Below are 13,272 nucleotides of genomic sequence, written 5' to 3' on the forward strand. Positions count from 1 at the left end.
ATCCCAAGAGCACTGCATCTCAATTATTTCATGACTCACAGCAGATAGTTAACTCAGGAAACCACTCTCCACATCAGTCTGTTGGAACTTAGGGCAGTCAGGAATGCTTTCCTCTATTTCTTATCCCTCATCAAGGGTAAATCAGTCAGTTGATGGATAACATATCCTGCATGTTGTATATCATCAGGCAAAGACATGAAGCTATGGAACTGGTACATAGCGTGTCAGATCCAAATTTTGGTTGTCGTCTGTCTCCCCAGCATCCACAACACCACAGCCGATGTTTTCAGCAGACACTTTTCTCTTGGGACTATAGAGAGGGACTAGACTCTCATGTCCTCCACAACATATTCCAAAGACGGTGGTCTGCTGGAGGTGGATCTCTTCCCCACCTCCATGAACAAGAACTGCCCTCTCTTCTGCTAAGGAGGGGGTCTGGGCCACCACTCTTGGGGTGGGGGGATGCCTTTCTTCTGTCCTAGAAGAAGGGTCTGCCCTATGCATTTCCTCCAACTACACTGATACTGAGAGTGATGAACAAAATCAGAGAGGATAGGTCCAGGATTATCCTTATAGTACCAACCTGGCCAAGATAAGCTTGCCTGCTTCACCTATGTATCCATCCACCACTCAAGCTCCCAACCACTCCTTATCTCATCTCACAGGATGTGGGTTACATGCTTTACCCTAACCAAGGGATACTCCACCTCTGGGCCTGGTTCCTTGATGGTTGTGGGATTAGAATCCTCCTGCTCTCAGGAAGTGCAACTGATGTTACTGAATAGTAGGAAGAAATCAAACTGTATTACTTATATGCAGAAATGGAAGACATTCTCCCATTCATGCCATCATCACTGCTTCTTGCTTGGATCTCTGCCTCTTTCAGTCATCCTGGATTATCTGCTTGATCTGAAGAAAATGGGATTATCAATTAGTTCAAATAAAGTCCATTTAGCTGCAATATCAGTATTTCATCCAATTATAGAGGGGTTTTTCATATTTGGTAATCTTGTATCGCATACGTTTATTCAGGGTTTGGGGAATTTCTGCCCCCAGACTAGAGACCCTACCCCAACATGGGACCTCAACCTGTTACTCATTTACCTTATGAAATATCCATTTGAACCTATGGCAATCTTTATTTATGAAGACAGCCATTTTAGTAGCCATCACATCAGCCCGTAAAGTTGGAGAGATTGTTGACTTGATGACAGATTCCCTTTTTACGGTGTACTTCAAGGACAAGGTTTCTTTACTCCCACATCCTAAATTCTTATCTATGGTTCTTTTGGAGTTCCACCTTAACCAGTTTATTCATCTACCATTGTTGGAAGTCTCCTGAAGTGGAGCATGCATAGGGACACTACTCAAAGAAGGAGAAGAGGTTATGCACCTTGTGCAGTAACTGTAGTTCTTTGACATGTGTCGCCATGATTGCTTCACTACCTGGCCTTCTTTCCGCTCTGCTTTGAACTGTTCTCTGTGGAAACGTTCGGATGAAGAAAGAACTAAGGGCAGCTCACACATGCATCGCGATGTAGCCTTATTGTCTAGCACAAGGAGGCATAGGATGCATGTGTGGGCCAAATGGGCACTGCTAGAAAATATCTGATCAAGGGCTTGAGAGGCACATGTGCACCTGAAGCAGAGCACCCATATGCAATTACAAGTAATGAGAATTAAAAAGAAATTCTTATACATTTTTAAGAGGAAATGTTTCCTTTATGAAAATGAGAATTGCATTTCTATTAAAGGTAGGCAGTAGAGTTAATCTCTCTTTAAAGTGAAATAGGACATGAAACCATAGCTGCAAAGATTCTTCCATACTGTAGATCAAAATAAAGAACAGCTTTTTGACGTGGTTGTGATGTCTGAAGGGACTTGGTTTCAACTGATTAAACAGCTCTTTGAATGAATGAGAAGCTGATACTGTGATGGAAATAACAACCTTGCTGTTACAACAACTATTTCCCTTTGCCATGAGTATTTTCTTTACTTAACCTTCTAGAAGTATTAAGGCAGTTTTTAGAGATAAGGCATTCTTCAGAAAGGATAATCAATTGCATTGATTTTTATGTTTAATAACACAACTTCAATAATCTGCTTTAAACCATGCAACTGGTGAATGTACGCTGCTACCCTTCTAATCTTTATAACTTTGTAGCATCCACGATTTATACATTCACAAATTTTTTCTCACTCAAGAATTCTGATTCCATTTAGAAGGTCAATGAGCTAGAGCAGAGGAACAATCTGGTTTCACTTTAGTTTGAGAAGGTAATGATCAACTTACTAGATCTGCTCAAGTTCGTGGAACATTTTTTGCAAAATGGCAAGCATTAAATTTGAGTTAAAATGTAACTAAGTATCTTGACACTTGATACAGACTTAATATAATCTTTGAATGTTATTGTCTAAACACACCTAGTAATTTTAGATACGTATTTTGAAATACATTATATCTTTTACAAATCAAGTACAGATTTATAATACATTATGAATTGTAAAGAAAGTAAAAATAATTATGACTGTAATAATGCTTGGACATAGAGATTTATTTTTTCAAATATAAACGCAGTGGATATGTGTAAAATTGCTTATCTATATTTTTTAAACTTTGTATGGGAGTGTCTGAAGATATGTTGTGCAGGGCTGGCTTTGTCCTTTTGGATGATGTCATACTTATTTTTAGATCATGTTCCCTACATACAAAACATGGGCATTAACATCATTAGCCTTATCAGAGAATCATGTTTTACATAATGGTTTTGACCAGTGTATGCTGGCTTGTAATTTTATTATATACACACACACACACAATCATATTAATAATAGGTATTATCTGTACTATATAGGGTGACTAGATATCCTGATTTTATAGGGACAGTCCTGTTATTTGGGGCTTCGTCTTATATAGGTGCCCATTGCCTCCTACCCCCGTCCCGATTTTTCACACTTGCTATCCAGTTGCCTAGCACCACATATATATTAGTATGCATTAAGCACAAATATTAATGCAGTTGTATAGCTTACTACAATCAAGTTCTCTTAGGCTATGTGTCCCATAACACCTTGCATTACTTGAAGTTCAACATCTTCATTAATGATCTGGAGGATGGGGTAGATTGCACTCTCAGCAACTTTGCAGATGACACTAAGCTATGGGGAGTGGTAGGTACCCTGGAAGGTAGGGATAGGATACAGAGTGACCTAGACAAATTGGAGGATTGGGCCAAAGGAAATCTGATGAGGTTCAACAAGGACAAATGCAGAGTCCTCCACTTAGGACGGAAGAATTCCATGTACAGTTACAGACTGGGGACCGACGGGCTAGGCAGCAGTTCTGCAGAAAAGGACCTGAGGGTTACAGTGGATAAGAAGCTGGATATGAGTCAGCAGTTCGCCCTGGTTGCCAAGAAGGCTAATAGCATATTGGGCTGCATTAGTAGGATCACTGCACAGGAAGTGATTATTCCCCTCTATTTGGCATTGGTGAGGCCACATTTGAAGTATTGTGTCCAGTTTTGGCCGCCCCACTACAAAAAGGATGGGGACAAGTTGGAGAGAGTCCAGCGGAGGGCAATGATTGGGGGCTGGAGCACAAGACTATGAGGAGAGGCTGAGGTAACTTGGCTTGTTTAGTTTTCAAAAGAGAAGAATGAGGGGGGATTTGACAGCGGCCTTTAACTACCTGAAAGGGGGTTCCAGGGAGGATGGAGGTAGGCTGTTCTCAATGGTTGTAGATGACAGAACAAGGAGCAATGGTCCTCAAGTTGCAGTGTGGGAGGTCTAGGTTGGATATTAGGAAAAAGTTTTTCACTAGGAGGGTGGTGAAGCACTGGAATGGGTTACCTAGAGAACTGGTGGAATCTCCATCTTTAGCAGTTTTTAATGTGCAGCTTGACAAAGCCCTGGCTGGGATGATTTAGCTGAGGTTAGTCTTGCTTTGAGCAGGGGGTTGGACTAGATGACCTCCTGAGGTCCCTTCCAACTCTAATATTCTATGATTCTAAGTAAGTTTTGGTTTAAGTAGATAGGGAAATTGTTAGGATCAGTACATATGATTATTTTACTGTAGCAACAGCTAGGGAGATATTCTCACAGGCCAGTACTGCAGTGTCCCAAAGGAAAAGGACAAGATGTGATTATTCTACCTAATACAAACCTAGGACTTGCCTTCACACCCCTTGCTACTTGGAATGCACAGCTCACTCAATCAATCAAACAGCATCGATACCTGCAGCCCCAGCAGTGTAGACATACCCTACAAGAAGACCACACCCTATGGGCAATACAAGGAAAACTTCCGTACTCATATTGTAATTAACAGATGGAACTGGATACGAAAGACATTAGCCATTATGAACAAATTTTAAAAACAACTAAACAAGCACTTAAAGAGAGAGAAACTTAGAGGGTAAAAATAGTTAGGTGTTCTCTGCTCTCCTTCAAGTAATGTTATAATTCAGTTTTTGGTAACTGGTTATTAGCATATTAGAATTTCAGAGTTACTAATTTTGTGATTTGTTACATAATTTGTGCAGGATCTTCCCAATAATATGATTCATCAGGTGGGTATTAAGTCTCTCCCTCAAGAATGGCTCTGGTGTGAAACCTGGTGTGATGATGAATCCAAAAAAAAGGCTAAAACAATTGATTTGGTGAGTCAATTAAGAGTTAATGGAAATGTCATTTTATTAATGTGAACTTCTTCAGCTTTCACAAGATTTGGAATTTAGCTCTGTACTCTTATACACAAGATCCCATCAGTTTTGGTGGCTGTGGTTTTAGCATCACCCACTGAGTGATATGGAGCCAGGTGTGTTGGAAGGTTCTGGAATACAAACTCCACTCATGTAAGTGGCTGAAGCCCAGTAATATGCCTCCTTTCCTCTGAGAGCAGCTTACAGTAACAGTTCTTTTCCCAAATATTTGCTTAATTTGCAGCTTCAGCTTCGAGGCTGCTGGACTATACTGGATAATAGAAAGCCCTTTTCCACCACTGTCATATATTTTCCCTCTTTGTCCCCCATTTACAGCCAAACAAACAGTATAACTATGGTGAGGTATATGAAGGTTTGGTAAATGTGGCTGGACCCTGTCTGCCAGTGTTACACTCCCTTTGTAGCAGAGAAAGGCTCAGCCTCCTTTTGAGGAGTATTAACAGTGAGTTTTTAATCTTCAGTCAGCCTTAGCAGTACAGATTGGTTGGGGAGAGAAGAAAGGATTTGGTAGGCATAATTTGGGGGAGAAATTTCACATTGGGGAAGAGAGGAAGAAACATTACTATGGCATGTTGATTTTAAACAACAGCAACTTATTGGAAGCTGCTTAAGGATTTGGCATATTGGATTAAGTCCTAGAGAGATGAATTGGTGGGCAGAATGCAGATCAAATGATGAAAATAATGTAATCAATTATGAAATCATTAGTAGGTTTGTTTATCATATGGGCATTACTTTAATTTATGAGAGGTATGTGTGTGTTTATATGTGTATACAACATACTATGAGAAGTGTGTATAGAGAGGGGCTTGGAGGAGTGGAAGGGGAGAAAAAAATGTTCCGACCTGCAATTTATTTCTGAAAACACATGTTTAGCAGTCTTGACCCATCGTAATCTTAGACTATAGAGCCATAGTTCTGAAGAAAAATAATCATTAGGTGTCTGTTACCAAAGTTTGTGTATTTTTATAACTTTCATAGTGTTTTTGCATTTATTAGATTAAGCATTTGTGAGGAGCCTTTGGTGGGTGGGGCCTCCTACCTCCTAGTAATCAGGCATAACCACTTCCAGGATTACTTATAGAGTTGGCTGGAACATTTCTGTCAAAGCAAATTTTTGCCAAACAATTAGGGGAAGGGGAATGTTGTGAATATTTTTTCCATTATTTGACCATCTCTGTCAGAAATATTTCAGAGAACAGAAATGCACAGGAAGGGACCAACTGTTTATTCCCCAGCATTATGAAAGTAAAAATAATTTTTCCACTGCAAAGACCACAAAGTGGCCATGGAAATATTTTTGAGCCTTCTGTTGCTCTGGCACATCTATCCAAAGCACTAGAGTTCTTTCTAAAGCAGTTTGAGTTAATTTACCAGTCTGATTAAAGGTTTCCTTATGGTCTTTTCCCCTTTATCATCACTTCCATCTACCTTCACTTCCTAAATCCTTTTACCCAGCTAATCAATGTCTTTTGCAGACTCCACTAAAGAGAGCCTTATAAACTTAGGTAGAGAGACAGAGATCTAAGTTACCTAACATCAGCGTACCAGTGTATTTCTAATACTTGGCAGTTCCTGAAGCAGTACACCAAGCTTACAGTACCACTGGGCACTTGACAAAATATTTGATTATCTCTTCACAGAGGAGCCCAATAGAAATGAAAAGTATTTCAATTAAAAATGGTTTAAATAACTTTAACAAATTTTGGTTTATAGACCATTTCATACTGTTTTGTTGATGAATCTCAAGGTAGTTTATCAGATGTATGTTGCCCTTTAAGTGATTTGTAATGCAAACAAAATAACTAATTAGGTATGAGGTAATTGAGAGAGATGAATGATTATATAGGAGACTGAAGACATTCCTACAGGCTAGTAACAGATGGTCCTGTTTATAAAATATAAAGAATGTTACCAAGATGTTTAGACTGACTAAAAGAGTAGTGACTGAAAAATATGGTAAATAATAGTTCTGTTGCATTCAGTGGATTTTTTCCCAAAATTATTTGCATAATTGCTTATTTAATATCTTAAGAACTTCAGAATTTGTTTTGGCATAGTTTATCTACCAGTGAATTAATGGTCCACATTGATTTAAAAAGGGATACATAGTGAATCACTCATTCTAGTTAATCCTGGCCAGTGTTTAATTTTGTAACTAGTTTTGAGCAGTATTCTGTTCAATGACCTATTCCTCAAGTGCTTGCTTTTGTCTATTCCCATGTAAGTGTGTGTGCGCCACGTGCGCCACTGCCGGGAGCATTTTCCTACTGGTATGTACTAGGTCGGCTCTGGTGCCCCTGGAGTCGCACCTCATGGCGCAGCATTTAGGCAACTGCTGCCCCCTCAGTTCCTTCTTTCTGTCCTTGACGCTCACTGGAATGCTTCTCCTCTCTTGCTCTGCAAGCAGTACCTTCAGTGGTTGTGCCTGTAATTAAATGTAAACAGTCAGTATTATAGTGTAAATAAATTAGTTCAGACCCTGAACTTTTTCCCTGCCCCGCAGGGCTCTCACGCTCGGGCTCTGGGGCATGCCTTGGTCCCAGGGCTTCAAACAGTGCACGTCCTGCCCCAAGAAGATCCCGGTGAGCGACCCACATGAGAACTGCCTGAAGTGCCTGGGAGAGGGGTACGTCCTGGCAAAGTGCAGAATCTGCAAGAACTTTAGATCCAGGACAAAAAAGGACAGGGACAGTAGACTAAAGTTCTTGCTAATGGCCAGCTTTGGAGTGCCAACCGACTTGGGGCCAAGCACGTCTTCGGTAGGGAGCACTCCGGTTTCCATTAGGGAGCCACAAAAGGACAAAAAGTCTTCAATACCAAAAGTGCCCCAGTACCATGACCCTTCCTTGAATACCAGGATATCGGCACCAACAACATGGCACCAATTGACATCCCCGGTGCTGAGGAAGAGGTCAAAGAAGACTGACCATGGACGCTCCCTGGTGAGGAGGAGCGTGGAGAGGGTGAGGCAAACAGTAGCCCCCTCCCAGGCGTCAGTCAGCCAGTCGGCACCATTGACTTCAGCCCAAAAAAAGGTACCATCGAGTCCGGTGCACATGGACTCCCCACTAAGGGTGAGCCAAAAGGGAGATGTTATCCTGGCAGATTCCAGAGGCTTATGAGGCAGCAAGGAGCCCCCTGATCTTCCTGGAGCCTCCATCTTCCCCACTCTGAGGCCCACAAACCTTGGCCCAACAGCTCAAGCCCACCTCAAGGAGACCACCTCTTGGGTCAAGCTAGCAATGATGGCGAGGCACCGGGCTCTATCTTTCCCGGACTCGTGAGCCTCAACACCACAGCAGTGCTTGCCGACATAGAACAGATCACAGTCCCGCCAACAACAAGACCAGCCATGGTCACCATTCAAGCTCAGAGTCATGGCGCCATTCTCCATCTTGTCACCAATCAGCACCCCGGTGCTGATCCTCATCTCAGCACCAGGCACCATCTTGGCACCGCTCAATGTACCGGCACCAGTCGTCCCAGTGAGGCCAATCATCTCAGCACCAAATCATTTCTCGGTGCTGCTCCATCTCATGGCACTGGTATATGGCACCACAGGGCACAGCCCCCTCATGGTTGCCTAAAAACAACTTTTTTTGGGCTCAGTATCTCAGGCAGAATCCCAGGGATCACAATGTAGCCAGCACAGACCAAGCCATCCCAAGAACCAACTATCCCAGCATGGAAAAATGCTAGCACAGTGGTTGGCATCGTGGATGTCTCAGATGTTTCCGGGCTCCTATGCATGCTAGTCATATTCAGCCTCCTCAGAAGACACAGCTCATCCTTCCTCTTTCCTCCTCCCCCCATTGGAGAAGGACTCCATACCAGAGCAGAGGGTGTGGAAGCTCAAATTATCCCAGCAGAGGACCAGCCAGGGCCTGAGGAGCAACAGGATCCTGAGAGAGTCCAAGTGACCTCATCAAACTCCCAGGACGGTGGCAGGGACGGCCATGGCCTCCCATCCAAGACAATTACAGGGCTCACCAGGAGCTGCTGAGAAGGATGGCCCAAAATCTTGGCCTCATAGTGGAGGAAATCAAGGACTCTGCTCTGTCTTTGCTGGACATTTTGACATCACCCAGCTCATCTAGGGTGGCAGTACCACTTAGTGAGGCAGTCTCAAAGCTGATAAAAGTGTTGTGGCAAACACCTACATTCCAACCAAACAGGTTGGCCTACAGCCAAACAGGTTGAGAGAAAGTACTTCCTCCCTTCTAAGGGATATGAGTACTTGTATAAACACCCACCACCAGGCTCCTTGGTAGTAGCCTCAACCAATGAGCGGGAGAGGCAGGGGCAGCAGGCCCATCTCCTAAGGCGAAAGATGCCAAAAGCTGGACTTATTAGGAAGGAAGGTCTACTCAATGGGGGGGGGTCTCCAGCTGCGAATATCCAATCACCAGGCCCTCCTCAGCCGATACGACTTTAATTCCTGGTCAGCTATGTCCAAATTCAAAGATCTCCTACCATCGGAGTTAAGGGCAGAATATGGAGCCCTAATGGAGGAGGGCAGAGCTATAGCCAAAGCATCTCTCCAAGCCTCTCTGGATGTTGCGGATGCAGCAATCCGCATCATTGCCACGGCAGTGATAATGAGCCACAGATCCTGCTTACAGTCTTCAGGCCTTCCATACGAGGTGAAGATGATGGTGCGAGATCTACCATTTGAGAGGTGCTCCCTGTTCTAGAACCAAACAGATGCTTATCTGCATAGTCTGAAAGACTTCCGGGCTACTCTGAAATCATTAAGCCTCCACATGCCAGCCCCATCACTGAGGAATTTTAAGCCATAACCTCTGGGTTGATTCCATCCTCCAGAGCAGAGACAAGACTTTGAGAGGCGGTGCAACAGGAGCCTGAGGAGGAGGCACATGCATCACTGCTTGTCAGCCCCGATGGCAGTGCCCCACAGGCAAACTGTGAGGCAGAACTTTTGATGGTGCGGTTGAGGACAACAGACCCAGTTCAGATCCTGCATTTTCCCCCGACATTTGGAAATAATCTATCCCATTTTTACCAGGCATGGGTCAACATTACATCCGACTGTTGGGTACTCCACATAGTGAAAGTGGGATACACCCTACAGCTTATCGCCTCCCCACCCTGCCACCCCTTTCCCTGTCCCTCTTAAGGGACCCTTCTCATGAGAAACTAATCCCTGTTAAGGATAGAGACAGTGGAAGAAGTTCCATCGGACCTAACAGGCAAGGGATTCAGAGATTAAGGCCCTCACTTCTGAACCACCTTATACCATATTCTTTAAGGACAAGGTGAGGCTCTGTCCGCACCTGACCTTCCTGCCAAAAGTGGTCTCACATTTACACAGTAACCAGGACATCTTCCTCCTGCTTTTTTACCCAAAGCCTTATGTTAACAGGGAAGAGCAGAGGCTTCACTTGTTGGATGTCAGATGGGCCTTGGCTTTCTCATAGAAAGGACCAAGAAGTTTTGAAATACTTTTTGGTGTTCGTGGCTATTGTAGAAAGAATGAAGGGGAATCCAGTGTCTGCCCAAAGGATCTCATCATGGATCACGTCATGCATCCACATGTGCTATGACCATCTCCTTGCCTGACAGCACATTTCACAAGAGCACAGGCTTCAGTAGCAGTGTTTGTGGCACAGGTTCCAATCTTAGACATCTGCAGGGTGGCAACCTGGTCATCCATTCATACGTTAACTATTCACTATGCAATCACGCAACAGGCGAGAGGTGACACTGTCATAAGTCAGGCAGTCTTACAGTCTGTATCCATATCAGCATGGAACTTTGGCCACACTGCCTAAAACATGGCTTGGGAATCACCTATATGGAAATGGACATGAGCAAGCACACTAAGAAGAAAAAATAGTTACTAACCTTTCCGTAACAGTTGTTCTTAGAGATGTGTTTCTCATGTCCATTCCAAACCCTTTCACCTGCCCTTCTGTCGGAGTAGCCGGCAAGAAGGAACTGAGGGAAGAAGGAATGCAGTTGTCTTTATACTGTGCCATGAGGGCACCGCTCCAGGGGACACCAGGACCAACCCAGCACATTCCAACTTCCGGTGATGGTGCACACAGTACGCACATACCTACATGGGAATGGACATGAGCAACACATCTTGTAGAACAACAGTTACAAAAAGGTTAATAACTGTTTTTTTGTTTTTCCGTCACTAATGCTGGGGAAAGTACTTGTATTTATTTCCCTTATAATGGTTGGTGGTTTTTTGTGATATATTTTATGCTTTCAGTGCAATAACCCCAAAACCAAAGAACCCAAACTAAAGGCTGCATTGAGGATAGTTCCAGAATGGATTCAGTATGACTCCAAAATACGCAAGCTAATAAAAAGAATTGAAAAAGAGAAGAAAAACTTGACTCAATCTGCTAGAAAAGGTAAGAGAATAAACTTTTTCACCTTAATATTTTCAACTTAATCAGATTAATCAAATATCTTCAACTGTATCTTCAACTTAATAAGCATGTTTATCTGATTTCTCATTAGTAATTTAAGCAAAGTTTGGGTCTAGTATACATACATTGTGCTTTATGTCATTCTCTCTACTCTTGAAGAAATTGTGTACATTGTAAGAGTTACATAATGTCTATGTGCCTGAAAACTACATTCAAAGGATAAAATCCTGGACCTGTTGAAGTCAGTGGCAAAATGTACTTTGACTTCAAAAAGTTTAACTTTGTGGTATCATGAGTGTTGTCCTCAAAATTAAAATTTATTCAGGCAGCAGTGGTAGCCCAGTTAAGGTTCTTCTTTAGTTTGAAATTTACTTCATAGCCATTTGACTGTTCATTTAATTCTCTGGAAAACATTTCTTGATACTATCTCTGATGTAAATTCTATAATATCTCAGTGTCAATTGTGTAAATGTATAATAAAGTGTGATATATATCAAATTACACACTCACAAAAAGTTAAAAGAACATTATTAAGGTTGCAAAGTCAAGCAGTCAAAAGTTAGGACATTTTTGTGCAACCTTAATTTGGTCCCATTGTTCATAGACATTATGGCAGTGTTTCTCAACTGGTGTTCCGTGGAACCCTGGGGTTCTGCTGGAACACTATTAGGGTTCCGCGAGCAGCTGTTCTCCGCGCTACCGCCGAGAGCAGCTGTTCTCCGCACCACCGAAAAAGGGAAGATGTCCCGGATTTTTCGGCGGAGGGTATCGAGTGTAAGTGTAATTTAATTGAGAAACGCTGACCTAGTTGTTTGTATATAATTTGCTTATTTCCACATTTTTTTTGGCCCCATATGTAGAAATATTGTTAAGAGTTTGGGGGGGTTCTGCAATTATTTATCAAGTTCAAAAGGGTTCCGTGGCCAAATTTAATTGAGAAACACTGCATTATGGTATTCTTTCATGACATAATTTCATATTTTTTTTAACAGTACCCGTGCCTCATGCAGTAAACAGATTTCTCTGTGCCTACTTATTAGTAGTTGTTTAATATTTTGTTTTATCCTTATTCAGTGTGTGGACCCAAGCCTTATTCACTGCATATGATTCAAAACCTGATCTGAAGACAGAATTATTAATTTCCTCATTGGCTTTTTTATGGTATTCATTACTGTAATCTCAGAGTGCTTCAGAAATACAAATACATTTATTTTTTCACAACTCATTTGTTAGGTAAGGGTATGCTATGATACCAATTGTATAGATGGAGAACTAAGACACCAAGAAATTAAGTTAGAAAGTATTCACTAATTTTGGATGTCCAATTTGGGAAACTTAGGATCTGGTTTTTCAAAGTACTTAGCATTATATAGGACTTTATATATTCAAGCACAGCTCCCATTGACTTGAGCTGCAGCTGTGAGTAGTCAGCACTCTCCAAGTCAGACCAGAGGGTTTTAAGTTGGGTACCTAGAAAATGAGGAACACACAATTAGTGACCACCTGTGAAAAGTTTGGTTCAAGTGACTTACCTCACATCACATAGGAACTCTGTAGCGAGGCAGATATAGAATCAGTTCCCATAGGCAGAATTCAGCTGCCTATTACAACACCAGCTTTTCTCTTCCTGCAGATTCCTATCTCATTCAGTGAAAACCTTCCAGCTTCTTCAATGAATGAGACGGGCTGTAAAAACAGTCTTCTTTGCTCCACAGTACTGATTCATACCCAAAACAGGTTCATTATGTGTACTGAATGTGGTAGGGGTCATGTGGAAAAAACAGTATATGATCATTAAAGATTTTGTTATAATTATGGCTTTTGTTTTTTAGGGTTTTTTAATTTAATTTGCAGAGGTTATTTTTTAGCAATTTTTGCATTTTATGTAAAGATCCAAAACACTAGGGGGCAGAAGGTATTAGGGCTCTTTTTATGTATTCTAATGAGTAATGTACATAATATACATTACATTATGTATTAATATTTTTGTAATGTTCCTCATATACTTCAGTGTAGTACTGTTTAAATCAGCACTATGTTAAAGTTCACTAGAGAACCATTAGTACGCATTAGCAGGGTCTATACTGACCAGTTAATGCATCACTCATTACCAGACTTTAGAAACAACAGCCCGTAGTCTA

The 13,272-nt window shown here is 41.9% G+C and overlaps 1 protein-coding gene across 1 annotated transcript in view; it reads left to right on the plus strand.

The window, feature by feature from the left end:
* Nucleotides 1-13,272, plus strand: part of UGGT2 (UDP-glucose glycoprotein glucosyltransferase 2) — a 347,356-nt gene that overhangs the window by 320,871 nt on the left and 13,213 nt on the right. The window contains exons 37-38 of the mRNA XM_067536834.1: nucleotides 4,545-4,661; nucleotides 10,969-11,113. Coding sequence (XP_067392935.1) covers nucleotides 4,545-4,661; nucleotides 10,969-11,113 — 262 coding nt within the window. The remainder of the gene's footprint in view (nucleotides 1-4,544; nucleotides 4,662-10,968; nucleotides 11,114-13,272) is intronic.

The sequence above is a fragment of the Emydura macquarii genome, unplaced genomic scaffold (assembly GCF_026122565.2).
Source record: "Emydura macquarii macquarii isolate MOO-44397 ecotype Brisbane River unplaced genomic scaffold, CSIRO-AGI_Emac_v2 contig_3671, whole genome shotgun sequence".
Lineage (NCBI taxonomy): Eukaryota > Metazoa > Chordata > Testudines > Chelidae > Emydura > Emydura macquarii.